The sequence below is a fragment of the Pelobates fuscus genome, chromosome 3, assembly GCF_036172605.1.
Source record: "Pelobates fuscus isolate aPelFus1 chromosome 3, aPelFus1.pri, whole genome shotgun sequence".
Taxonomy (NCBI): Eukaryota; Metazoa; Chordata; class Amphibia; order Anura; family Pelobatidae; genus Pelobates; species Pelobates fuscus.
The window spans coordinates 246,469,051-246,497,039 of NC_086319.1; the positions used below are offsets into that span (position 1 = coordinate 246,469,051).

At 38.3% G+C, this 27,989-nt stretch overlaps 1 protein-coding gene across 1 annotated transcript in view; it reads right to left on the reverse strand.

Annotated features, from left to right (window-relative positions):
* The window catches only part of PLXNA4 (plexin A4), a 673,785-nt gene that overhangs the window by 194,650 nt on the left and 451,146 nt on the right, over window positions 1–27,989 (reverse strand). Inside the window, exon 6 of the mRNA XM_063448298.1 lies at window positions 7,089–7,212. Within this exon, the coding sequence (XP_063304368.1) occupies window positions 7,089–7,212 (124 nt within the window). The remainder of the gene's footprint in view (window positions 1–7,088; window positions 7,213–27,989) is intronic.

Sequence of the window (27,989 nt, forward strand, 5' to 3'; positions counted from 1 at the left end):
GCAATCAAGTGCATTTTTGCAAAAGAAAATCAATTACTCTTTTTAAAACTGTAGGTTCTTGAAAAACACAATCACTAAAGGGAGAAAAACCAAGAGAGAAAGGCCCGGTTTTAGTAAGCTGTGCTCTTACCTTCAATTAATTGAGATTATTAAATGCTTTCCAACTAAGCAGGATGTTCAATGTCAATGCAATGATGTAAAAATATATATAGCCCTTACACGGCCTACTAGACAACTGTTTGAGAAACAGATATTTTCATCCAGTACTTAGAGGGACACTTTAAGTACCATAACTACCACAGCTCATTGTAGTGGTTGTGGTGTAAAATAGACTTTGGTTGCCTTTCCTGGTTTTCTGTCAAACCATTTTTGAGTAATGAGGAAGTTACACTTAAACAGTATCTGATCAAAGCAGTGCAACCTAGGACCATGCTGATTGCTGAGGGTTTTAGGTTGCCGTGACTGAATCGGAGTTGGCCTATGAGTACAAGAGAAAGGCCTGTTTGTTTGTTTTTCAAAACGGCTCAAAAATGCTTGATAAAAAAAAAACAGGCGATACCACCCTCTGACTCATTGTACCATAACCACTACCATAATCTGTATGTGTTTATGATGCAGTCTGTCCATTTAATAACACCATTTTCAATTTATACTCACATATTTAACATTTCCTATCAATACTGTTAAGTTGTGAAAATAACCTAGACCCATCAGTCTAACCCTTGGGGTCATGGGAGGGTTGGCAGAGGAAGGGCGGGGCGATTGCCTGTTAGTTCAGTAGCATACATGGGTTGTGGTCTGCGTTTTCACACCATTTTTCTGAAGATAGCAGGTTCATTGGGATGTCTGTGGCATAGTAATGCTGGAGTCAGGCATCAGGCAGGATTCATGCAAGGATGTTGCCAGCATTTCCCTGTGTGGGTTAGCACATGGGCTAGTGGCTCTAAATATTAGTATTCTATAGGCCTGTACTGACCAATTGAGTTCCAGAATTTGCCTATGGCTGACAGAGAATTATAGAAATTGTAGTCGACCAACAGCTGGTAAGTGCTGAATGTGTAAAACAGAGAAGATTTAGGGTGTCTGTAACTTTATTCTTTACTCAATAGTAGTGCACATACAAAAATAAAAAAAACACAGTATTTTTTTAAAGAGACACTCCAGATAGCTAAATCACTTCAACTTGCTGAAGTGCTTTATATGTGGAGTGTGCCTTCTTATTTTTCAATTTGCAGATTTCAATAGAAATTGGTACTTTTATAAACTAAGCTTGCGACACTTATTACTTGTCGGGTTATCAACCAGACAACCAGTCCTGTTACTTCCTGGTAGTTTAGCTCAGTGGAGGTCAGTTCAAAAAGAAGGCAATTGCCCAGAGCATTTGCCTTGCAGAGACTTCTCATTGCGTTGGTTTGTGAAGTCTGTAATTGGACAGCTACAGAAAGTCTGGGCGGGGGAAAAAGGTGAGGAATTGCAAAGGTTTCAGACAGGAGAACTGCAAGCGGCGTTTAAATATAACACTAATGAAAAAATGCGTAATTAAACGTTGTCAGATCCCCATGACAAAGACTCTTTTTCCTAAGTGTACAGTGTAGTTATTATATTGTTCACAAAAATACAAGTCTATCAAGTTCAACCTTTGAAATACCTGGTTTAATTTTTCAAGAAAATACACTGATCATTTACATTACATTTTTAAGACTTTTTGACTTCAGTTGCACAAAACACAAGCTCCCAATATTTGTAGATTTTTATAGAAATAATACTCTTATGACTTGTTTTATTTTGAAACCAATATGATTGTTTCTTATTTTTAGACTTTTATAGCCCTTTCTTGACAAAGACTGGACATATTTGACCCTGTAACTTTCCAAAATCCCATAAAACAGGGGGGGAGGTGTGGTGGTCACTGGAAGTTCAGCGTGGCATACCATACGCCGCACACTGCATCAAACTGGTCTGCATGGCTGTTGTCCCAGAAGGAAGCCTCTTCTAAAGATGATGCATGAGTGCTGCTAGCACTGGGGAGCTACAGTTCATTGAGGGAACCATTAATGCCACCATGTACTGTGACATACTGAAGCAGAGCATGATCCCCACCCTTCGGAGACTGGGCCGCAGTTCAGTATTCCAACATGATAACGACCCCAAACACACCTTCAAGACGACCACTGCCTTGCTAAAGAAGCTGAAGGTAAAGGTGATGGGCTGGCCAAGCATGTCTCCAGACCTAAACCCTATTGAGCATCTGTGGGGCATCCTTAAATGGAAGGTGTGGGAGCGCAAGGTCTCTTACATCCACCAGCTCCGTGATGTCGTCATGGAGGAGTGGAAGAGGACTCCAGTGGAAACCTGTGAAGCTCTGGTGTACTCCATTTCCCATGAGGGTTAAGGCAGTGCTGGAAAATAATGATGGCCACACAAAATATTGACACTTATGGGTGTACTCACTTTTGTTGCCAGCGGTTTAGACATTAATGGCTGTGTTTTGAGTTATTTTGAGGGGACAGCAAATTTACACTGTTATAGAGGATGTACACTTACTACTTTACATTGTAGCAGAGTGTAATTTTTGCAGTGTTGTTACATGATATAATACAATATTTACAAAAATGTGAGGGGTGTACTCACTTTTGTGAGATACTGTATATCTCTTTCAGATATAGGTTACAAATACGTGTCTGTTTGTCCACCCATATTACAGCGCTGCAGAATTTGTTGGCTCTTTATAAACAATAATAATAATAATAATAATAATAATAATAATAATAATATATCAACACACCACATTTACATTTTATGGGCTCATTTAATGTAAAGTACTTTTACTTTTTATTCGAATGGTTAACCTTAATCTGCATCATTTGAAATGCATCAGATACACCGCCTTATCTCGCCTTCCTTTGTTGGCAAATGCATTTCTTGCAAATACTGATCACTAAATATAAACACAGATTTTTTTTGAAGTTAAAGTATATATACTTGTGTGTGAATGATTTATCCTGGACTACACTAAATTGTCAACATTTCTTTCAAAATCTATTTTTGCAAGATGTGATGTCACAAGACATTGAGAGCTGTGACAATGAAGAGTATTTACTTGCTAAATATTTACAAGTGAAAGAGGGAGCACTGTCAGTAACAGACAACAGACATCTTGATCTTGGAAACTGTATATAGTGAATATGAATCTGTGGGTTAGGTAAAACCTCACCCAGAGGCTCCACGGTATGGGGTAACCCTTAAAGTATCAACAGACAAAAAATACTTTCTTAAACCACAGTGGCCTGTGGGTCACTGAGGTTTAGAATCTATTAAAAAGGGGGGATTGATATATTGGATGTGTATGTAACAAAACAAAATAAAAATGGTCTTTATTACATATTGATCAATCAATAATGTGCTTATGATAATACATACAGATACAAATTATATGTTTCACTCCTAGCTAGGTGGGCTAAAAATCTGTATTTGATGAGCTATCCAAGGAAATCTATTTATCAAGTGAATAGCATGCATACAGTACAGCATCTTAGTCTCAGAGTGTTAGGATTTAGACAAGTGATTTCAATATAGAGGATTGTAGATTTTCTATCTTTGCTTAGTGAATTGAACAAAGTGGGCTTTAGAATGTCTGCTTTGCTTATGTCCCAGAATACTAACCAACAAATATACACTTAGCATTTTAAATATAGAGTAACATATCCCGGTTTACGTGTGTAATAGATCCATTTGAATGAGTTTAGATGTTGAATGACTGTCTAAAATTGCTCAGTAGTAGTCGTTTAACCCCTTAAGGACACATGACGTGTGTGACACGTCATGATTCCCTTTTATTCCAGAAGTTTGGTCCTTAAGGGGTTAAAAAAAAAAAAAAAAATCTAATTTAAGTGTCCCTGAACATCAAACCAAAGGTCAGTTTATCATGCGCAGTAAAAAAAAAGAAATCAAAAGTATTAACAGGGATTACATTTTCTGAATGTGCCTGGGTGAGGACCTATTTAAATAAATTGTTAATGACTCAGTTACACCACTTCATCATTGAAAATTATTAAAACATGCGTAATTGTTTTGTCAAACCTTCATTAAAAACCTTCATTAAAAAATTTCCCTTCTCCTCCTGATTTTTCTTTTTTTCCGTGGAAAATTTGATGGTTCAGTCTCAGATTGCGCAGTTAGATCTTAACTTACACAACAAGCACTTTTGAGTCTTTGGATTTTTTTTGCATTTACAACTGGAGAAAAAAAAATTTGGAACTCTTGCTTTCTAATTTTGTTTTTGGTTCTAAAAAGATACAGATCAAGTGCAACACAAAGGCAATGTGTCTGCGAAAGCAGTGTTTCTCAACTATTTATGGAGAACTACCCCCGCAGGTCTAAAAATTATTTACATTTTAAATGAAATGAAATGTGTAGATACATATTTTTAAGACAATCTCATATAGGCAAACAAGCCTGATTAAAGGTAGTAATGAATATTTGTAAAATAAAAAATTCATAATGTGGATATTATGTATGTAAGGAGGAGTGTATGAACTAATAATCGAATATAAAAGTCACAAAATTAAAATATAATACACACGTAACAGTTAAACACAGAGGACATTGACTCACACACAGCTGCACACAGAGGACACTGACACACACAAGTACACATAGAGGGCACTGACACACACACCCATTTACACACAGAGGACACTGACACACACACACAGGTACACATAGAGGGGACTGACACACACACCCATTTACACACAGATTACAGTGTCAGACACACACTGCCTGCCTGACAGACACATACTCACTGATTTGACACACTGACAGACACACACACATTCACTGACAGACACATACAACCTTCCTACCATCCCTTACCTTTCTAGTTTGCCTCGTGTTATCTTCATGGTCTTCTTCCTCTGCTCCGTTGTTCCCTGTTTAGTGACGCCGGGGCCAGAGTGGCATCATAACTTGACATGTGCAATTCGTTTCGTTCCGAATATGTATTCGGATGAATTTTGGGCAATTCGGACATTCGGGTACTTCCGAATGTCCGAATTGCTGAAGTGACGAATTACCGAAGTGCCGAATTGCAGAGGTCAACAGTTCCGAAATTACCGAATTTCCGAAGTGTCGAAGTGCTGAAGTGCTGAAGTGCCGAAGTTGCAGAAGTTCCGAAGTGTCAAAGTGCCGAAGTGCCGAAGTTCCGAAGCACAGTATTGCCTAAGTACTAATATACTTACCCAGTGAAAGAAGAAAAATGTTACATTGTATACAATTTTAAATAAAAAGTATACAAACATAGCCAGGATTCACCTGTAAGCATTTGCAACACTTACAACAATCAAGTAAAATACATTCATATAAAATGTAAGTTACTTGGGCAGTCAGTGTAATGACAGGAATGAATAAGTAGATAACTCCCTAATTCCCACAGTATCAGGGAGTTATCTACTAAAAGGCTGAAAGACCTAAATTGGTCTTTCAGACAAATTTACTAATACTAAGTAAAGATTACTTAGTATTCGTAAATTATGCCCCTACTCGCTACACTGTGAGTAGGGGCATGTCTATTAAACAGTGAGCAGCCTGTGGCTGCTCACTGTTAAAAAAAAAAATCCACCAATCAGAGTTATGAGTCAAATTACACAGCGTGGGAAAATTCCAAAGAGCTTTCCCACGCTGTGTAAAATGACACAGAGAACTCTGATTGGTGGATTTCAAACCAACCAATCAGAGTGCTGTGACAGGTAAATGTAGAGACTTACCTGTCAGTCTCTTCATTTACCTATCAGAGCACTCTGATTGGATGGCTTAAACCCACCAATCAGAGTGCTCTGAGCCTAATTGCAGGGCGGGGCAAGGCTTTATATGGGGCAATGTCCCCCCCGGGGTGGGGGCGGGGGGTGGACAATAGGTCCCCCCCTATTGGTGTTGAGGGCCCCCACCCACAGCTCAGGGGTGGGGGCCAGGGGGGAGGACATTAGGTCCCCCCCCTTTATTAGTATATAGGGCCCCCACCCGCCGCTCAGGGGTGGGGGCCAGGGGGAGGACATTAGGTCCCCCCCTTATACCAGTTTAGGGCCCCCACCTGGCGCTCAGGGGTGGGGGCTAGAGGGGAGGACATTAGGTCCCCACCCCTTATTAGTATTTAGGGGCCCCACCCACTGCTCAGGGTATTAGTAAATTTGTCTGAAAGACCAATTTAGGTCTTTCAGCCTTTTGGTAGATAACTCCCTAATACCGTGGGAATTAGGGAGTTATCTACTAAGCGGCTGCAATAGAAGTGCCGAAGTCCCGAAATTCCGAAGTTCCGAAATGCCGAAGTTCCGAAGGGTCGAAGTGCCGAAGTTGCTGAAGTTCCGAAGTGTCGAACTGCCGAAGTTGCCGAAGTTGGCGACTTTCCGAAGTGTCGATCTGCCGAAGTGCCGAAGTTCCGAAGTGCTGAAGTGCCGAAGTTCCGAAGTTGCCGAAGTTCCGAAGTGTTGAAGTGCCGATTTGCACAAATTCCCGAATTGCGAAAATTCCGAATTTTGGAATGCCGAGCCGAACCGAACCGAAAATGTTCCCCATGCACATGCCTAATCATAACCCTGCTCCCGGAATCACCGCAGGGAGCACGAGGGAGCAGTGCAAGAAGAGCATAGCAATTACAGCACTCATGTCCTGGGTACAGCCTTCCTCCGGACACTGTATTTGGGCAGAGTAGGCACCTGCTGTACGGATAAGCAGGTGCCTACTCTGCCTTAGCACACAGCTGGCCACCTCCTTTGGGCCCTAAGGAAGCCAGGTGGCTAGCTCTTGGCATACCCCCTGCTTTAGTGGTACATACAACACAAGTTGAGAAACCGGTTGCTAAAGCATGAATTTTAGATATTTAGATATTACACATGAATTTAGATTTTTTGAATATTGAAGGATTGTGAATGGGGGTGTGTAACACATGAACACAACTCTAGTGAAGTCTTGAACCAATGATCAATGTATATTATAGGCACCATACATAGTCTATAATATATACAATATATACAGTCTTGAGACATTAAAAATACAGAATACATATAATATATAAAGACTGGAGGAATCCTTACCAGCACATTGTATTGGGAGACAGAGATGTTGTTTGGGTGGACAGTTAATCTCACACATTGCTTCATCTCGGATGCAAATCTTCGAGGTTCATGCGAACGCTCACATCTTTCTTTCCTTGTACACCTGCAACACAGAGAATATGCATACTTTATCCACTGAATATGTATGATCACGCTTCACCAATTAATGTGATTAGCAACTACTATTCTATGCATAAAACTGGCTCAGGTATATACACTGATTAAATGGAAACTTCAGTTGAATCAGTGTCACTGTAGCCATGTGTAATGAGAAGTGCTATATGGTCTCCTGTAGCTTGCGTAGTAGGCATTGATGACATGATTAAGTTTAGTGCCAGAGAAATGTGTGCTACAATGATATCCAAAGCTCCCCAACTGTAAAAAAAAATGTGAATTTGTTTTTTTATATTAAAAAGAGTTAGATGACAATTATCTCTGGTACTTAAGTTATACTTTCTATTTCATCCTTACGAGGTGAATAAAGTCGGTAACAGTGAGTTGGGAAATGATAACATAGAAACATAGAAACATAGAAACAAAGAATGTGACGGCAGATAAGAACCATTCGGCCCATCTAGCCTGCCCAATTTTCTAAATATTTTCATTAGTCCCTGACCTTATCTTATAGTTAGGATAGCCTTATGCCTATCCCACGCATGCTTAAACTCCTTTACTGTGTTAACCTCTACCACTTCAGCTGGAAGGCTATCCCATGCATCCACTACCCTCTCAGTAAAGTAATACTTCCTGATATTATTCTTAAACCTTTGTCCCTCTAATTTAAGACTATGTCCTCTTGTTGTGGTAGTTCTTCTTCTTTAAAATATAGTCTCATCCTTTACTGTGTTGATTCCCTTTATGCATTTAAATGCATTTAAATGTTTCTATCATATCCCCCCTGTCTCGTCTTTCCTATAAGCTATACATGTTAAGATCTTTTAACCTTTCCTGGTAAGTTTTATCCTGCAATCCATGAACCAGTTTAGTAGCCCTTCTCTGAACTCTCTCTAAGGTATCAATATCCTTCTGAAGATACGGTCTCCAGTACTGCGTACCATACTCCAAGTGAGGTCTCACCGGTGTTCTGTACAATGGCATGAGCACTTCCCTTTTTCTACTGCTAATGCCTCTCCCTATACAACCATGCATTCTGCTAGCATTTCCTGCTGCTCTATTACATTGTCTGCCTACCTTTAAGTCATCAGAAATAATCACCCCTAAATCCCTTTCCTCAGATGTTGAGGTTAGGACTCTATCAAATATTCTGTATCTGTCCATGGGTTTTTACGTCCAAGATGCATTATCTTGCACTTATCCACATTAAATGTCAGTTGCCACAACTCTGACCATTTTTCTAGTTTACCTAAGTCATTAGCCATTTGGCTTATCCCTCCTGGAACATCAACCCTGTTACATATCTTAGTATCATCAGCAAAAAGACATACCTTACCATCAAGACCTTCTGCAATATCACTAATAAAAATATTAAAGAGAATGGGTCCAAGTACAGATCCCTGAGGTACCCCACTGGTGACAAGCCCAAGCTTCGAATATACTCCATTGACTACAACCCTCTGTTGCCTGTCACTCAGCCACTGCCTTACCCATTCAACAATATTGGAATCCAAACTTAAAGATTGCAGTTTATTGATAAGCCTTCTATGTGCAACAGTGTCAAAAGCCTTACTGAAATCTAGGTAAGCAATATCTACTTCACCACCCTGATCTATTATTTTAGTTACCCAATCAAAAAAATCAATAAGATTAGTTTGGCATGATCTCCCTGAAGTAAATCCATGTTGTCTCTGATCTTGAAATCCATGTGTTTTTAGATGTTCAACAATCCTATCCTTTAACATGGTTTCCATCACTTTCCCTACTACTGAAGTAAGGCTTACTGGCCTATAGTTGCCCGACTCCTCCCTATTACCTTTCTTGTGAATGGGCACTACATTAGCCAACTTCCAATCTCCTGGGACTACTCCTGTTATCAATGATTGGTTAAATAAATCTGTTAATGGTTTTGCTAGTACACTACTAAGCTCTTTTAATAGCTTTGGGTGTATTCCATCAGGTCCCATTGACTTATTTGTCTTTACTTTTGAGAGTTGAAATAGAACCTCTTCCTCTGTAAACTCACGTGTAATAAATGACTCATTTATCCTTTTTCTTAACTGAGGTCCCTGTACAACAAGACATGCGGAAATTAATGAAAGCTAAATGTACCCTTCTTGGTTTATTATTATAACATTATTGATATCACCTCTCGCATTCATATATTTTTTTATTCACACATATTTTTTATAAAGCAAGATACAATTTGTATTTATGTGCCTAATAATGTTGTTCACACTACTCAAATTGCAAGGGACACATTTAAATGTAAAACCTGAAAGTACTGTGCTCCTAATGCCTTCCAAGCTTACTCAAGTAAAAAAAAAAATCTGTGAGAATTGTCATGAATTCAAAGATAATTTCACATTTAATACCACAATTGCCAAACTGGAAAAGAAACAGCAAATCTGCTATGCTTTCAGTTTTGAAATTAACTTTTAATTCTTGACATTCACTTAATAATAACCCTATGTGACATGTAGAAAATGTAAGATATTCCTAACCTTTGGTGACAGAAAATATAGATTTCATTAAATACAGGAGGCAAATAGTATGCATTAAATTCCATCTTTACTACTCCAGTAGCAAAATAGTTAATAAAGTTTGGTGCAACAAAAAAAAAAACAATCAAACATGATATTAGCAAATGTAGAACATTCAGGAACCAATCAACATGAAGCACAGTCTATAAAGGAGATGACCCCCAGCTGATCTTTCTCTTTCTTTGCTGCTCCTCCATGAACAAATAAGTATTTTTTCTGTGACTTTGATATTATACATATTTTAACTTTATCTTAATCGAATTTTGGACTTAATTGCGACCACCCACTGATCTTCCTCTTTTGTGCTGCAAAATTCAAAGAAATATAAGAATAACCAATCCATAATGAACATCGGGGTGAAGAAATTGAAGAAAGAAACATTAATGGTGAAACATCAAGATCAAATTAAAGGGTGGTTTATTCAAGTGGAATAATGTTCGCCTCCTGTCTTTAAAAAAAACTATATTTTCTGTCACCGGAGGTTAGGAATATTAAATATTGTCTCATACAGGAGGCTCATATTATGCATGTTATGCATGTTGAAAGCTAACATAAAATATAATGATTAGAAACAATTACAGAATCACTGAAGATACATGCATTTCTGGTTTAAAATAAAACTTTTTAAAAGTTATTCAACTGATGGATTTTTGTAGAAAAACAGCCCCCTTAAGGATATGAGTTGTTAAAAAACTATGGGATTCAACATCCAATCACTGAAATCTGTCAGGAAACATGAATTCCAGTCTGTTATGGTGTTGGACCTGGAAGGTACTCTGCTTGCAGAATACTGTTCCAATCTAGACAAAAGTGCCAAAGGTCTAAGCTTTTATCCGTTCTCAGAGCTCTCATATACTCTGTGCTCGAAAGGATAATCCACATGTGGGCTCCATGCTCACTGTGTCTAGAGGTGTCTCACCTACACCTCGCTGATGAGGCCCAAAAAAGTCCAAAATGATCATCTAAAGGTTGCTATATCTCTCGTGAAGAGAGAACTTGCCATCAATTCCGACTGCCCGTATGGGTGAGTCTGATATACTTCAGATATGTTCTCTCTGTAATGGAACAATCTATTTTGAGACCTGAACAGGGATTTACTGAAGGGCAAGCTACTGAGTTTCTCTAAGCTTTTGTCCGTTTTCAGAGTTCTCATATTCTCTGTTTTTATTTACAGTATTATCTAAAATAGTTGGGAAGTGTTCCTCTGAAATATAGTTATTGTCTACAGAAGTTACAGGGACAGACATGTCAATTGCAGGTGTTTTGGGTTCTTTTGAACTTATAACTACAGCAAAACAGTACGTAAATAAATGAAAATTAAACTATTTAGACAATTCCCAAATTCAAATAAGCTTACTGAGAGTGAAATAAATTGAGGTAAACTATGTTGCCAAATGAAAAAAAGAAACAATAGTGTAAGGTATGAGGTAAACTGAGAGAAAATTGGTTGTAATAACTATCTGAGAACCAACTTGTGTCGAAATTTTGTGTAATGTGCAATGTCATTTAGGACAACGGAGAAGAGAAAACGGCAAAAAAACACAATCGCAAACTAAATTCACACGCACTGTATTCAAACGGTAAAAAAGCAGGCCAATTGAATAGTAGTCTCTACACTGCCCCAACCTATATATCACAATTAAAAATTAAATTCAAGAAATAATTGCTTGTGAATGCACACAGTAAAAAATAGAAATAAGAGAAAATCTCCACACTTAACCCCTTAAGACCGCAGCCAAATGTACAAGTTGTGATCCCAAAAAAACGTAAATAAAACCTGGCATTTGCGCTATATGTCTGTCCAACCGTAATTCACCTCTTTCATATTAAATGCACCTACATTTATTATATATCATTTTATTCAGGGCTTTCGTTTAACATCAAATATTAAGGTATGGAACATAATTTAATATGAAAAAAATATAAAAAAAATGGGAGAAAATAAGAATTTGTTTAATTTTTTTAGTTCTACGTGACATTTTAACTGGCAATGTCAAAATACTGTTTGCGTTTACTGCAATACAATACACATATTTGCATTCAGTGATGTCTCACGTGTCTCAGTACCCCCTATGTACAGGTTTTATGGTGTTTTGGGAAGTTACAGGGTCAGATATAGCGTGTTACATATTTCAGTTTTTTCACATTGAAATTCGCCAGATTGGTTACGTTGCCTTTGAGACCATATGGTAGACCAGGAATAAGAATTACCCCCATGATGGCATACCATTTGCAAAAGTAGACAACCCAAGGTATTGCAAATGGAGTATGTCCAGTCTTTTTTAGTAGCCACTTGGTCACAAGCACTGGCCAAAGTTAGTGTTAATATTTGAAAATGCAAAAAACTAATTTGAACGCAAATTTTGGCCAGTGTTTGTGACTAAGTGGCTACTAAAAAAACTGAACATACCCTATTTGCAATACCCTGGGTTGTCTACTATTGCAAATGGTATGCCATCATGGGGATAATTTTCATTCCTGGGCTACCATACGGTCTCAACGGCAACCTAGCGAATTTTAATGTGAAAAAACTGAAACGCAAACCTTATATTTGACTCTGTAACTTTTGAAAACACCATAAAACCTGTACATGAGAGGTACTGTTATACTCAGGAGACTTCGCTGAACACAAATATTAGTGTTTCAAAACAGTAAAACGTATCACAACAATTATACATATTATTAATCAGCACATTTCAAATACAAACATACCCAAAAATCATTTGAATCCGTTCAGCCATTCGGGAGATAGATATAAGTCACTATTTCGGTCTATTTTACACTGAGAAAATGACTAAGTCCCATTCGAACGAGCGTTCAAATCCTCGAACGGGACTTAGTCTCCAGCCACAGTGTCGAAGTAGAGTAGAAGGTATGGGTCAGCGGTGTTCGTGCAATTGGGTAGCCGAAAACAGTTCCATCGATTTGGCTGCACACACCGCTGACCGCGTTCGAATAAGTTAAAATGGCCGCCGCCACATGTTCGGTATTCGAATGGTGGCCACTTCGATGACTTCGGCACTTCGACTGCATCTGAAGTGCCAGTTTAAAAGTACAAAGCCTTTCTCTGGGAATTAAAGGGCCAGAAACAGCAATATAAGAATCAAGTATGCCCAAATCTGTTCCTAGAAGGGCACTAAATCCCAGGGCCATAGTCGCACGGCAGGAGGCTGGCAATCAGTCCTTTCCAATGCCCAGTGGCAAATGGCTGTTTGTCACAAATGGCAGGGCTGCTTCCTGTGCAGCCCTGAGCCAGGAAGCCCCTCTAGTGGCCATCTAAGAAGTGGCAACTTGGAGGTGTCCATAGGGGCAATGTTTTTCTCTAAAAAGGCAGTGTTTACATGAAAATGTCTGAAGGGAGCTATTATACTCACCAGAACATCAAGCTGTAGTTGTTCTGGTGACTATAGTGTCCCTTTAAAACAAATTAGAGCTACAACAGATGTGTGAGAGTCCACGAGAAACCTAAAGTATGCCATTAGATGTAAAGTTTTGTGTTTTTTCAACTACATATTTTAAATATGCATCATATACTAATGGTAATTCTCTAAGGTACTGCAGCCACTGTACTGGGTTAAGTGTATAAACCTCTTGAAAACTGAGGCAGCTGCCGATAATGCAGCAGGGGAGCTATTAGCTGTGAAAATAAAACCTCTCTCATCAGATATTTCAAAGAGAAAAGGCAGCTTGGCACAGCTCAGACACCCACTGAAATTCTACCAATCAGATATGATTTAATTAGCAGAAAGTCAGAGGAATACATTATTGGGATATGCCTCCTCAAATGTAGAACTCATTAAGAATCCCAGGTCAATTAATCTATGCTAATGGCAATGTTTCGTTTATTTTATTTATTTAATTAAAAAAAAAATAATATTGCTTGGAGTAATAGAAGTACATTTCCCATACTGTGTTACGTTTAGCTACCATTAAGAGTTGCTGTGTGTGGGGAATAAGTATGTAGCAATGCAGAATGAAACTTTCAAGGTGACTGTTAAAGCATGCTTGCTAGTCTACTAAGTCTTGCATAATAAATCTGACCAAGGTATCAACTGTTTTGTTTTAACATAGCACAGCAAATGTGAGGAAACACCATGGCAGTAGTAATACAAACATTTTTGGTATACAAACGCCATGAGGGTCTACAAGGTAGGTTTCACATACCTTATATCCTGCAGCACACTGGTTCTCCATGGTCACCTCCCCTTCTTGGCTGAGATCATCAATATTGATGATCTTGGCCAATCCAATGGTTTTCCACAGCATTGGGAGGCTTATGTTGATGCGTGGCACAGTGCCAGGCTGCACCAATCAAATGCTCTCTATGAGACACATTTGAGAGAATACCGTAACCCAGTTTGACTTAGTTATTGCAGTGGAAGTGCCTCTAGTGGCTGTCAGTGGCTGTGATAACCCTGCAGTATAAACATTGTCGTTTCTGCAAAACTGCAACTTTTACATTGCAGGGTTAAAACACCGTATCCAGACCACTTCATTCAGATAAAGTAGTGTGGGTCCCTTTATTGTCACTTAAACATGATTATTTTTATAGAAAATAATGGCTTCATGGAATAGCTTTTATATGTTAATGTTTGGATTTCTTTCATGGTAGAAAATTCCCAAGGTCATATAAATTAATTCTCACAGTTTTCTGGCTACATGTTAGGTATAAATATACGATTGATTGATCAAACAAGCAAATGATCAATTTGTACAAATACAATGCGGTTCACATTCTCCCATGTTGCTAATGTACATTAAATGTTAAGAGGCATTGGGTCATAAAGTGCTGGAGTATATTCACAAACTGATAAAGGTTGCTTGATAATTGAAACTTTTCAGTTATCAACTGATTAGTATCCCTCAGTCACCCACAACTTGCCAAGCACAATATCACAAATACAGGTCTACAGAGAGCAATCAATCTATCAGTCCAAGCATTATGTTCCTAACAGACAAGTAAAATATCATAATAATATTATAGTATATATGTCAATTTAATTTTTTTATATAATATAAGGATGATGCATTTACAAAATGAATTTGCCATATGAAAGTGGAATTATAGTTTCTCTGAAAGGGACAGTCCCCTCAACCCAATTATTGCTATACAGGTTTTTACTGATGAATAGTGCAGAATAGGTGAGTGCAAAACATTGCACTTCTATGTTGATGCACCACCATCACCCATAAATCGTATGTGCGCATGGGTATCAAGCTGGTATTCCTTCACGCGTACGCCCTGTGCACATGATATATTCAAAGGTCATATTTCTTTAAATGAAACAAGATATAGTAATGTCACAGCGGCATCTATAAGCCATTGATGCGTTTATTTTAAATATATAAATTTTACCATATATTACTGTAATAACATACATAGCTATTTTGACCTGGAACGTGTACTTCCTTTGTAATTCCTGCTTTAGTAAATACAGACCAACAAGTATGTAAGTCCACAAACTTACATGTTACTCTGGCTGCTCAGCAAATGTAAAAATATAAGATGTTCTCTGTGTCTAGAACATTTCTCAATTCAGGACATTTTGATTTTTCCGTACCTATTACTTATGTTCGTCATGCTAAACACTGGGAACAGACGACGACAGGGAACATTTTGAAATCTTTATTTTTGCAAGTAACAGCATAATCATTACGAAGGTAATACTTATTCCTTTATTGGTAGAGATAGCCGTGCTACCAGTCATTCAATTTGTTCTGTATAATAAATCATTTTCTAAAAAGAAAGCTTCGCTATTAGCGTTAAATCTCAGTCTTTACGTGGGGAAATTATTTGCGATAATTTGTAACTTTGTATTCATTTTCTAAAGTGCACTTTTATGTTGCAAAACACTTGTCTCCTGATTGCATACTGTGTTCACATGCTGTAAATAATGACTAAGTCTGCAGATCATCACAAGGAAAGTTAAACTTTTAGTCCTGTGTTAAATTGGAGTCTACTGACCAGAGGGGGCACTGACACATCACTTATAGCAGTGCTGAGCACAACACTGTGTGTTCATTTCACACCGGTCCTGAAATCATGAAGAATGCAAAAGGCTTAGATCTTAGCAAATCTCTCGCAATAGAAATAGTGTTGTGTTGCAAGTAGGGAATAAAGCAAGCTCAGAGATCTCAGGTCTGTGTTTCAACCATTGTGCTACAAAGAAAGAATGCATGCTTGGAACAAAGTCCATGGAAATGGCGAAGCTGGACTCCCGTTTGTGGCGCAAACCTAGCCACAAGGTTATGTCTTCTTGTTAAGATGGTTTATGATCTGACAATGAATATGCATTCTATTGATAATAAGTAATTGTGTAGAAACGTTGTGAAGGAGAATGATTGCCAAGCAAGCCAAAAGGATATTTTTGCTCCCTTAGATAACCTGTGCATTATAAGGAACCTTTAATATCTCCGCATTTTTTTTTAAGTGAGCAGAAACTATTCAGAAGATGAAAAATACACAGATCTCACCATAACAGGATCATTCAACACATTCTAAGAGAATGGAACAATTCAGCACAAACACCTGCAAACAGGCACACATCAAAAGGTACATATGTCAAAGGCCAAAGCTCAAAAAGCTCAATTTAAAGGAGGTGATTAATACAGCTGGGTTCAGTGCAAAAAATAAAGATAGAACCCAGAATACAAAAAACATTAACCCTTTAAGTGCCTTGTGGCAGCAATGCATTAACCCCTACAGGAGAGCTTACATGTCAGGGCTGCCATAATATCATAGACTTTGCCTATGTAAATATCTATAATTTGTATAACATGGACAGATACTCTTATAACTTTATAGAATGCTTATTAGTAATGTGACACAGTAAGTACTCAGGATAGTATGGAATCCAAAGGTATTTGGTAGTCTTTTTTGGATCAATAGAGCATTGCTACATTAGGGAGATTAGCCTAGCCCAATATAATGGTGTTCATTGCACTAATGTGAGATTTCCTTAAAAAGTGACATTTTCGAGACACTTAAAATTCGGAATATTCAAGGTTCGCTGGATGTTATTCAGATTGAGAGCTTGGAACCTCATTCACTACTTTGTGTGTGCTAGCTGAACACATTGATGTTGTTGAATAAGATGTAATAAAAATCAGTTTCAGGACTCTATCTAAATGAGTCCTCTAAATACTATTATCTTATCTGCCACGCAGGTGGTACATCAATTTTTAGATTCCTTAGTGGGACTATATTCTCCCACAGAATCAGTCACGTCCTAGTGGCATATTTCTTTTAATAAAAGTATTAAATGAACAATGGGACGCAAATTACTACATGTGACACCTTAGTATACTCAACATGTGCATATCATGGAGAGCTGCACCCATTATTGTACTTCTATTCATTTGCCCTAACTAGTACAAGTTACAATACAAACAAAATAGCAAAAACATAATATATATAGTTTCAAGCAAACCCCACGCCCCCCCCCCCCCCCCAAAAAAAAAAAAAACCTCATCGCTGCAAATAAATTGGGGTCATCTTTTATAATTAACTGATAAAACTGCCACTGAATAAATGCTCTAAGCACCATAGCCACAACAGTTTATTATAATGGTTATAGCACCAAGAGTACAGATCCTCAAAGAGTTACAAAGCCCAGACCCTCTCCTGTCACTGAGATGATACTGTTAATGCTGTTAAAGTTTTACTTAGTCATTATCTGTCCAAATCCATCCAAATTTGAAACCACATAACAGTCAGGGAGCTCTGGCATCAGCTTCATTGTGAATAAAATTCCTGAAAATGTATCTAGAATAAACAATGAATTGATGTCGCTGCCCTCAAATATGGTTCACATAATTTCCAGTAGCAGCCGTTCCTAGTGCAATCTGTATGCTGGGTAAAGTGGCACAGAAACCATCCTTTTGAATCTCCAATTAAACCAGCACATATATTGTGTAACAGCAAATTAATTGTACTTAACTGCGCTGCTACAAGAAGAGATCTGAGAACCTGTGATGAAGATGAAAAACTAGATTACATCTCACTGTTCATTTGTAAAGTGATATAACTTCAATCAGAGGAACGTTAAGAAAAATACCAAACCCGTTAGGCTTCATATTTTCAATTACTGTGGGTCTCTTTTCATACGCAAAACATTCTAGAGCTAATTTACTTATCCTTCTACTGACATGTCCTCATACATCATTAAGTATTCATGTTACAACATATAACAAAACTGCAAACATGACGAAGTGTCTCTGACTGTGTCAGAAAAAAATTATAAAAACAAATATTCAAGCAGTTGTCAACAAAGTAAAAAAAGAAAAAAATTCACTTGCATGCAAAAAAAAAGATTTAAATGATGAAAATCCAAAATACCTAAATTCGAGGGGAACTTGAGCAAGTCTATACTCTCTATCTATCCTACATCCATTTACCCTCGGCAATGTCAGTTTCTAAACTCTTTTATACATATGTGCTCTTCCAAAGGGAACTCTAAGCAGGTGTGTGACCTGTGCTACTGTGCATTATTTGCTTGAGCCTGGCCACTCTATGATCCAAAATATCTCGTTCTATAACCAAACACTAGCTTTGAGCAACTGAACCATCGTATGGACCAGCTCGCCCAGGCTTTACATACGTTAATACGCAGTAATTAAAATTCACCCTCTGGATAATGGGATCTACATTGTCTGTGCATATAAGTGTTACATTTCTAAGTTTTAAAGTGTTGTATGAAGAATGTAAAATATCATGTCATAAATGGTTTATTAGGCAATTTTAGTTATCTTGAAATACTTGTTTAAAAATCTGTTATTAATGCATTGCATACCTTAGCAAGACCCCTTGTTTCTATCGACAAATAAATGAAAAATAAAATAAAAAATTTCAATATCTAAAATGTGTGAACTTACACACTTACATTTGCAGGCTTCAGTAGATTGTATTTTCAAAATGACATTTTGGGGACGTTATAGTACAATTGATTACATGTTCATTTTACATATCCAGTACTTACTGGACTGTATACTGCTGTTGTGTAAAACAATGTGGTTAATTTACTATGAAAAGTTCCATCTCTGTAGCTGCATTAGATAGGGAGTTAAATCTACTTCACCCAAAGGACTGCTGCCCGAGGGTCCATGTAACATTAAAGCACTGCACAGGATGCGTCTGAATAAGATCTGATTGCTTTCTCTGTCTCAAGACATTGTCTTTCCCATTAAGTAGATGAAACTATCACAACTGCTTCCAGAACTGCTTCACTGCACATTAGAAATATATCTGAAAAAATACACCTGGGGCAAAACATGAAATCACACCACAGCCAGGGTATTTTTTATTTATAATACACAGTGGGTTGAATTACACTTCACAGATTATAAAACTGAAAATTATTAAATTATTTAAAAAAAATTAAAAAATCTCCACCATTTAGTTATATTGCACCAGCTTTCTTCACAAACAGCTCTTTGTATAGTAGAAACATAGAAACATAGAAACATAGAATGTGACGGCAGATAAGAACCATTCGGCCCATCTAGTCTGCCCAATTTTCTAAATACTTTCATTAGTCCCTGGCCTTATCTTATAGTTAGGATAGCCTTATGCCTATCCCACGCATGCTTAAACTCCTTTACTGTGTTAACCTCTACCACTTCAGCTGGAAGGCTATTCCATGCATCCACTACCCTCTCAGTAAAGTAATACTTCCTGATATTTTTTTTTTTATTCTTTGTTTTTGCAGTGCAAATAACAGTTACAAACGGGCTCCAGGTACCCCAACGGCATTCCTCGAGCTACTTAACTTGTCTAACAATTAGGGTAGTTGCTAAGCATTGCACTTTTTGTTTTGTTAATAGTTACAAGATAAAGGTACATGCATGTGTTATTTTCTGTTTGCGATTTGCTTGCTTAAATTTGAGAGTTAACATCCCCCCCATTACTTCCACAGCCACCCCTGAGTGATGATAGCAAGGCTGGTACATTATGACAGGTGTAGTTCAATATTGCATTGCTGTACCAGGACTAGTCTTGACGGTCTTTGGGTGCCGAAAGTCCCCTTGTGTCTGTTAAGCGTTTGCCCTCTGTGGGCTCAGCATTTTCCCGCTGTTGTTCGGCGATCTGCCTGTGTTGCGGCTCTCGCGGGGTTGATTGACATGTGCGTCACGACAGTCCGGGGGCAATATGCGGCATCCGGCTCGATGGTTTTGGATCTCGGTGAGTTTGGAGACTAGCGTGTCGCGGGTTGAGGGCTGATGGTCCCTGCTGTGTAAGCGGTGGTTGGCTGTGCCCTTGATCGCTGCTGGTCTATCTCCTGAACTGAGCTGAGAGCTAGAGGAGGGTCTACAGAGGTAAGTGCCCCGTTATGGGGTTAGTATGTGCGCGTGCAGCTGGGCTTTGTGTTTGTCGGAACCGTTGGTGCTTCTGGTCCGCGTTGGATGTGGAGGGGCAGCTTTCATGCACGCCGTTCTTGGTGCTGTTGTGCCAAACCTCCGCCATCTTAGATTCATCGCTTAGGTTGCATATCAGTTTGACCGTGCTGCTAGGCCTTAGACTCAGTCCCTGTTGTAGCGGCCGGGGCACCGGGGTGTGGACCAGGATCACCCCCGCCGGTCCAGAGGGGGGGGAACAGAGCCGGTTCCTTGAGGGTCTGGGCCCGTGGCTGGACACTGTGGCAGGATAGCGGGGCGCGGCCGTCCGCTCCACTCACTGCCGGGGTAGGCCTCAACTTTAGCATTGAAGATTTCTCCCCCAGGGGACTAATACTCGTTGAGCCAGCCTCGCCCTAGGTCCAGTGCACCCTGTCCATCCACGGGCGCTGTTGCCGGTCGGCATATTGGGCAGAAATTGTAGTTTTGTGGCTGAATGGTTTAAGTTTTGCTGGAGCTGGTCTGTCTTGCGACCGTCTGGCTTGGCGGTCCGCCCCCCCCCCCAATATTATTTTTAAACCTTTGTCCCTCTAATTTAAGACTATGTCCTCTTGTTGTGGTAGTTTTTCTTCTTTTAAATATAGTCTCCTCCTTTACTGTGTTGATTCCCTTTATGTATTTAAATGTTTCTATCATCTCCCCCTCGTCTTTCCTCCAAGCTATACATGTTAAGATCCTTTAACCTTTCCTGGTAAGTTTTATCCTGCAATCCATGAACCAGTTTAAGGATATAAGGATTAAGTAGGATGGAATACTCACAATAAGTTTTCTAGCATTAAAGGAACACTATAGTGTTAGGATACCAAATATGTAACAGGTTGTCTAATCTAAGGAGAAATTTGATTGTCATTCTGGAGTCAAGAAGGATTTTTCCATTCTTGTGGAATAATTGGGAATGGCTACAATTGTTTTAATGACTTATTTTGGATAAACGGCATAAAATTATGTTTTTTAAGGTTGAACTTGATGGACTTTAGTCTTTTTACAACATATGTAACTATGTAATCCTAATGCTGTAGTTTTCAGCTTCCTATTTTAGGGTCCACCGCTGCGTGAGAGTTTAACAGGTGAGATTTACAAACCTTTAACCCCTCGAAGAGCCCATCTCACAATGCCGCTCCAACATCTTTTACTGAGATTATCAGTGTAGGTGATCTCAGCCAATCCAATGTTTCCCAAATAGGACTTTCTGATTGAATAGCAGAGTTTAACTTGACTATTGGGGTGAAAGTGCCTCTAGTGGCAATGTTTTAAATTACAGGGTTAAAAAGACAGGGGCATAACACCTAGACCACTTCATTGAGCTGAAGTGCTTTGGATGCCTTTACAGTCACAGAAGAATTCTATACATAATCTAACACACAACCACACGCAAAGGGGCTGGGTCATATGGAGGTAAATAGATGGAATATATTCAGGCCCAGCATCTTATCGTCACACTTATACAGTCGATATGCATATATCTGTACTTCAAGCAACATTTAGCAAAAAATGCCTTTTAAGGCCAAACATGTTCATCTGAAAATGTTACCCAATTGTGGGGAAATCATTTTTTTTAATTGTTATGATTAACAGTTTCTACAAATTGTTTGATGGTTAATTAAGAATTATGCTAGGTAACATACAGGTCATTCACCAAAAGCCAAACTGTGGCAAATTAGAATCTGAGTGCAAAAGTCTGTTCTAAAATACCACATTAGGAACATTCCATACTTTTAACTTCAGTTTGAAGAATACACTTGTTTTGGATAATTCATTTAATTATAACACACATCATACAGTAAAACTGTTGATTATAGATTGATTTACCTATAAAGATAATCATGATAAATCTGATTCCAAACTGGTGTCAATCATTTGTCTAGTATAGCACAACATAAATAATACACCGACTTTTGTTGAAAGGACTTGATACATTAGCTTTACTTTATTGTAAATCAATTTTTTTTTATGATGAATGACACAATGTTTGTTTAAAAAAACGAATGTGTCTTATTTCCAGCAGAATGTGTCAAGAAACATATTAGGATGCATACCATTAATACCACTATACATATAAAATGTAGAGTGTTGTATTTGTATATGAATTCACTTGACTTAATCCTCAAAGGTGCTTGCATGACTTCCTATTATCCCTGTGATATTAGCACTGCAGAGTCATATAAGTGCTTCTCACAGTTTAAATAGGAGAACAGGAATTGGCTTTAGCATCTCAGCCATATCTTTATTGCTGCAGTCAAAACATGAGTTTGGCCATACAAAGCCAAAAAATAGAGATTTGCAGAGGTATCTTTGAAGAAGAAAAAAAAAATGTTCAGTGTTTATTTTTAATGCATTAACTGCATGTTATCTACCTTGTGGTTTCCCTAAAATATATGTTAGTTTGAGGCCGCTCTCTTTGATGTATTGGCAGGCTGCCTTCTCTAGAAAAATATAGCTAAGCCAAGTTTAATTAGTTTTCCCTGAAAGCTCTTTGTGAAGACTTATCACTAATTTTTTCTTAATCTACGCATCTGTAGTGGTCTCTATAAAATGACTCCTTTCAGTTATAATTTGGTCAAAAACACGAGTAAGTGATAGGGTTCCATTGGCCCAAGAAACATATTCAGTAAATTATAATGGGGGTACATATTTCTCTATTAATATATTTTTTGTACCATTAACATATAGCTAAACTAAGACATTTTTTAAACAAGGTATGCATCTAACACTTGGTCACTGACTAACCTGTGAATTGTTTGATATTCAGATTGAATTCAAAGTAAATTTCAAATTTTAGATCAAAATAGTCCAAATGAAGACAGCAGAATATTTCCAGTTTTTTTAACCTAAAATTTGAATTCAGGACCGTTCCCAGTTAAATGATTAAACCGCTTTTGGATTCAGCATTAATAGTTACATTTCAAAGGGTCATTTAAAGCCACCTGACTGATGACTAAATACCATAAAAACACAATAGTTTAGTTCAAACATGTAGAACATTTGTAAATCAAATAAACTAACTGAATATTTAGTTGACTATGGACTAAAAGTATGTATTAAACTTAGTTGAGTTGTAAAGAACCTTGCACTGCTCCATTCATTTATAATCACTTTAACATATTTCACTTTGCAGTGAGATCAGTTGGGAAAAACTATGGCAATGTGATTGTCTATAGCAGACAAGCATCAGTGGCGTCTCCAGGATTCATACTTAGGGGGGGCACATAAGGGGCCAGGGACAAAAGTAGGGGGGCAGTTATTAGACATGTATATATATGTGTGTGTGTGTGTATATATATATATTACAAATTCCAGGCAAATTCCATGGCGACTAGACATTTTGCCCTGGCGTTTATTAGCCCTTTGCTAAGCCGCGGGAGCAGAGATAAACTGCAGGGAGATTGAGAGGAGACACACTGGATGCCAGGGAAAGACTGTCACGGCAGGGGTGCATAATTTAATATTACACTATGGAATATTATCCTTTAATGTAATTTGTGTTGTAAATGGCACAAATTACAGAGATGGCATTGTTCAAATGATGGCAATTGTTCAATGAGGTCAAACGGGGTTACATCTTTTTGAAGCTGGGACCCCCACAGAGGTCAGATGACAGAAGGGGTAGTATGAATGTGAATGTGAAAAAGATTTTACGATATGGATGTGAAGTAATCAAGGCTCTGCAAGGTGTGAGGTTCTACACTTAGAAAAAGTCTGAATGCCTCTTCATCCATTTGGCATGTACCTTGTAAGCGATGAGTCAATCTCTTTGATATGTAAATGCCATTAGCCTTGTTCCAGTATCATATCCAAAGGAAGGACAAAAACATTCATATGTACCCCACAGAATAATAATAAAGCTTCACTTTTGTTATATTTGGAATGTGACAAGTGCCATCTTCTAACCAAGTCCAAACATGAGTGGCCTAACTTGACCGTAGGGGAAGGAATTGTGGTGTCCATCCTAGCGGATCACAGGGCCGGCATGCAACATATGAATAGAATGGGAAAATAATAACAAATTCATAGAGGCAATTATTATTTCTGTGGCAGGTACATAAGAGAAGATAGAACCAAATGTTTCCATTTGGATTGATGTGGGTCTGGACACAAGGGGGTGGTCATTTAGTATCTCTATAGATACGCCTCTGGGTGAGGCGTGGTAATCCACAGGGTATATCTCTAATGATCCTGAAGGGTGCTAGTGTACTTGCTTAAGGGTCAGAATCTAATTCTAATTGAGTCACCATCTTTCTTTGCCAGAGACCCCCTGGACAATAGTTGTACTTTGAAAACCTAAGTGAGTAATTCGGGTGGGTGAGGCGTGGTAATCCCCCCCACACACAGACTGACCCCCCCCCCCATACACAGACTGAACCCCCATGCACAGATTGACCCATATATACACACACACACAAACACTCACCCACACACACAGACTGACCAATACACACACACACACACAGACTGACCCATACACACACACACAGACTGATCCCCCCACACACACACACATACTGATCCCCCCCACACACAGACTGACCCACACACACACACACACACACACACGCAGACTGACAACCCCCCCACGCCCCCACACACACACACACAGTGAATCACACACACTGACTCACACTTACCAGCAGCTGCCTGGATGCATCTATGCAGAGCTGGGATTCCTCTCCATGTCCTCCCAGCACAGTGCCCCCTCTGGCCGCTCATGGGAAAAGGGTGGAACAAAGTTCCACAGTGACAGTGCTACTGCAGCTTGTAAACAGAGACTCGGTGCTCCCGACTCCAATTTTAATTGGCTGGGCACAAGGGGGGGCACTGCATGATGTAGGGGGGCCAGGGTCCCCTCTGTCCTCCCCCAGTGATGCCCCTGACCAGCATCATCTTTATCCAAACTGAAGATGAATATATGACATAAGGAGTCCACTGCACTTCACCTGAGTGGAGCTTTTAAATGACATGCTTAACTCTCTGCAACTGCCAGTTTAGTTAATAACCATAAAATTACAGAATCTATGTTGAGAAAATATAGGGCTGATTTTCATGGTAGAATAGTAACTTGTAGAGAATTCGAAGCCATTTTTTTATTTTATTGATGAACTCAAATTTAAACGGACACTATAGTCACCAAAACAACTTTACCTTAATGAAGCAGTTTTAGTGTATAGATCATGCCTCTGAAGTCTCACTGCTCAATTATCTGCCATTTAAGAGCTAACTCACTTTTGTTTCTATTAACGCATCCTTAACCACACCTCATGAAGACAAAATAGATTCATTATTATTCAAATGTTATTTATAAAAAGTTACTTATTTAAAAATTTTTATCTCTTGCTCTGTAAATTGAACTTTAATTATATACAGGAAACCCCTGTAGGGTCTAGCAAGCTATTAACAGAGCAGGAGATAAGAAATTCTAAACTAAACATAATTTAGAATAAAAGAAGTGTAAACATTAGATGACTCTTTACAGGAAGTGTGTAAGAAGGCTGTGTCACAAGCAGTAAGGTGTGACTATAGCTGCATAAACAAAGTGTTTTAACTCCTAAATGGACAAGAAGACTGCAGGGGCATGATCTATATATCATTAAGCTAAAGTTGTTTAGGTGACTATAGTGTCCCTTTTAAGACAAAATAAAAGTTAAATGAATTTACCTAAATCATGCAATTTGTTTGTGAAAAGCTCTAGATTATGTATCACCCCCTTTTAAATAATAGTGGAAAAACCTGATGTTCTCCAAATGTAGCTGAAACACGCACATCTCTCATCAGCCAGACAGTAGCTAGCATTTTGATACCAACCCTGCTCTAGAAAACACAAATGTTTGATTTTACAGTCTACAGGGGTATCTGCATTTTCGTTTTACTCTATTTTTGGATTAAAGTAAATACCGGAGAGAAAAAAGGTAATCTGACAATTTATAATGTGCAGCTTACACCTTTCCAGTAAATTTAAGAAGCTTTCCTCTAATAGTACACGAGGCATTTTGCAATGGTGCTTTGATCACTGGTTAACAGCACAGTTTATATCCTATGCTTTATGCTTGGCTCTCTGAATTTGTCAGCATTTCACTAACCAACGCAGCATCTGGTTGGCTTTTGCACAACATTAAGGAAATGCAAAACAGCTGCTCTTATCTAAGCTGCACACGTATCCACGTCAGGGCGCTTTCAGTAAGCTCAAAGGTCAAAAAAGGAAGCCGGATCTCCTTAACATTTCCGACTTACTGTAATAGACACTTTATTATATAATAAAAATGGAGATATTCCATCAGTAAGCAACCATCCTGTTTTATTAACAGGATAATCATAAGCAAAATCGACTTACACATTTACCAGCACCACTGTATACACGTTGCAGTGGCAGTATAATTCATATCTGTGCATGTTTCCCACTAGATGTTGTTGCAGTAATTACATAGTAGGAGTAACAAACCTATAGGATTATTGAGCTGGGCATTTATACCATTGATATAAAAAAGAAAAAAATTGTGCGTAGGCGCTTCACAGAAATTATGACAGTTTCGTATATAGTGAAATTATACAACAAGTGGTGTAACCGGTACCCTAGTGCTTCCCTTATGCACCAGATATTAGTAGTAAAGTTTAAAAAGACATATACCAGTATATACACCTCCCCAATGTGATCACAACAAAAAAAATGGATAATTTTACCAATATGAAACTTGATTGTAATACAAACAGCGTAGAGCTTGATTGGGATATAGAATTCTTCAGAGCCATACCAGGCTCTGTAAATCAGGCTCAGGGGTGCCAAATACTGGCTAGCGATTCAGGTGATTTAGGCAGATGAGACTCCAAATATAAGTGCAAAATATATTTATTATTAAAATATATATATAAAAATTATGCACTACAGAGCACTATGGGGATGGAACCCAATACAGAAATGAATAAAATATGACAAAATTGGAATTCCATTTACCCCTATTTGTATAGTAGCCCAGAGTGTAGAAATACACATGAAATCACAAATAACAAGTATAAAAGCAGACGCGTTTCGGCTAGCAGCCTTCTTCCAGTCCTTATCTCCATGTCCTGTTGAGTCTTCTTATATAGGTCCTATCTTTGCCGTTCACCTGGATTCAATTTCATACCGGTGTCGTGGCACTTCCGGTTTTACGTGTGACGTCACTTCCGGTTTTCGGACAGTTGGAACGCACGCATTTATACCATTGTGCTGCATTTATCACCCACTGTTCTAAGGTTCTGCTCTGGGCCATGTAAATGGTGAGTGCTGGGCTTTGCACCTATTTTAAAGCTGTGAACATCTCTGTTTTTTTTTTTTTACAAATATGTAGGTATTTTAATTGGTACATTAATAAATTGCTTGTATTTCAATGTATAAGAGTGTTCTTGCTTCTATTGTTTTGTTATATTTTTAGGATAACCCAAGAAATCTAATGACATTGGAATGGATAGCAGAAGCACTACATCAGGTCTATAGTAGAAATAAAAATAAAAAGAAACAAACTACCATTAATACGTATCAAACACAACATTCTAATGAGACCTCCCAATGATTTAAAGGTATAGCTGCACTGCATTCAAAATCACTAATTACAATGGAACAAAATGTTCGAATCTTAGTTACAGATGTGATCGCCTAAAACTGGGCAGGAGTAAACCAGAAGCAATTACATATTAACGACTTCCACATGTGAATATTCATCCAGAAAATCTTTATTGCATTCCAATAGAAAAACTCAAGATAACTTTCAGTTAACAGAATAAACTTTATTTTATATATAAATATTTAAATAAAACTCTAGAGACACCGGGGGATTGAGTGACTTTCATTCCAGTGCCCACGCAC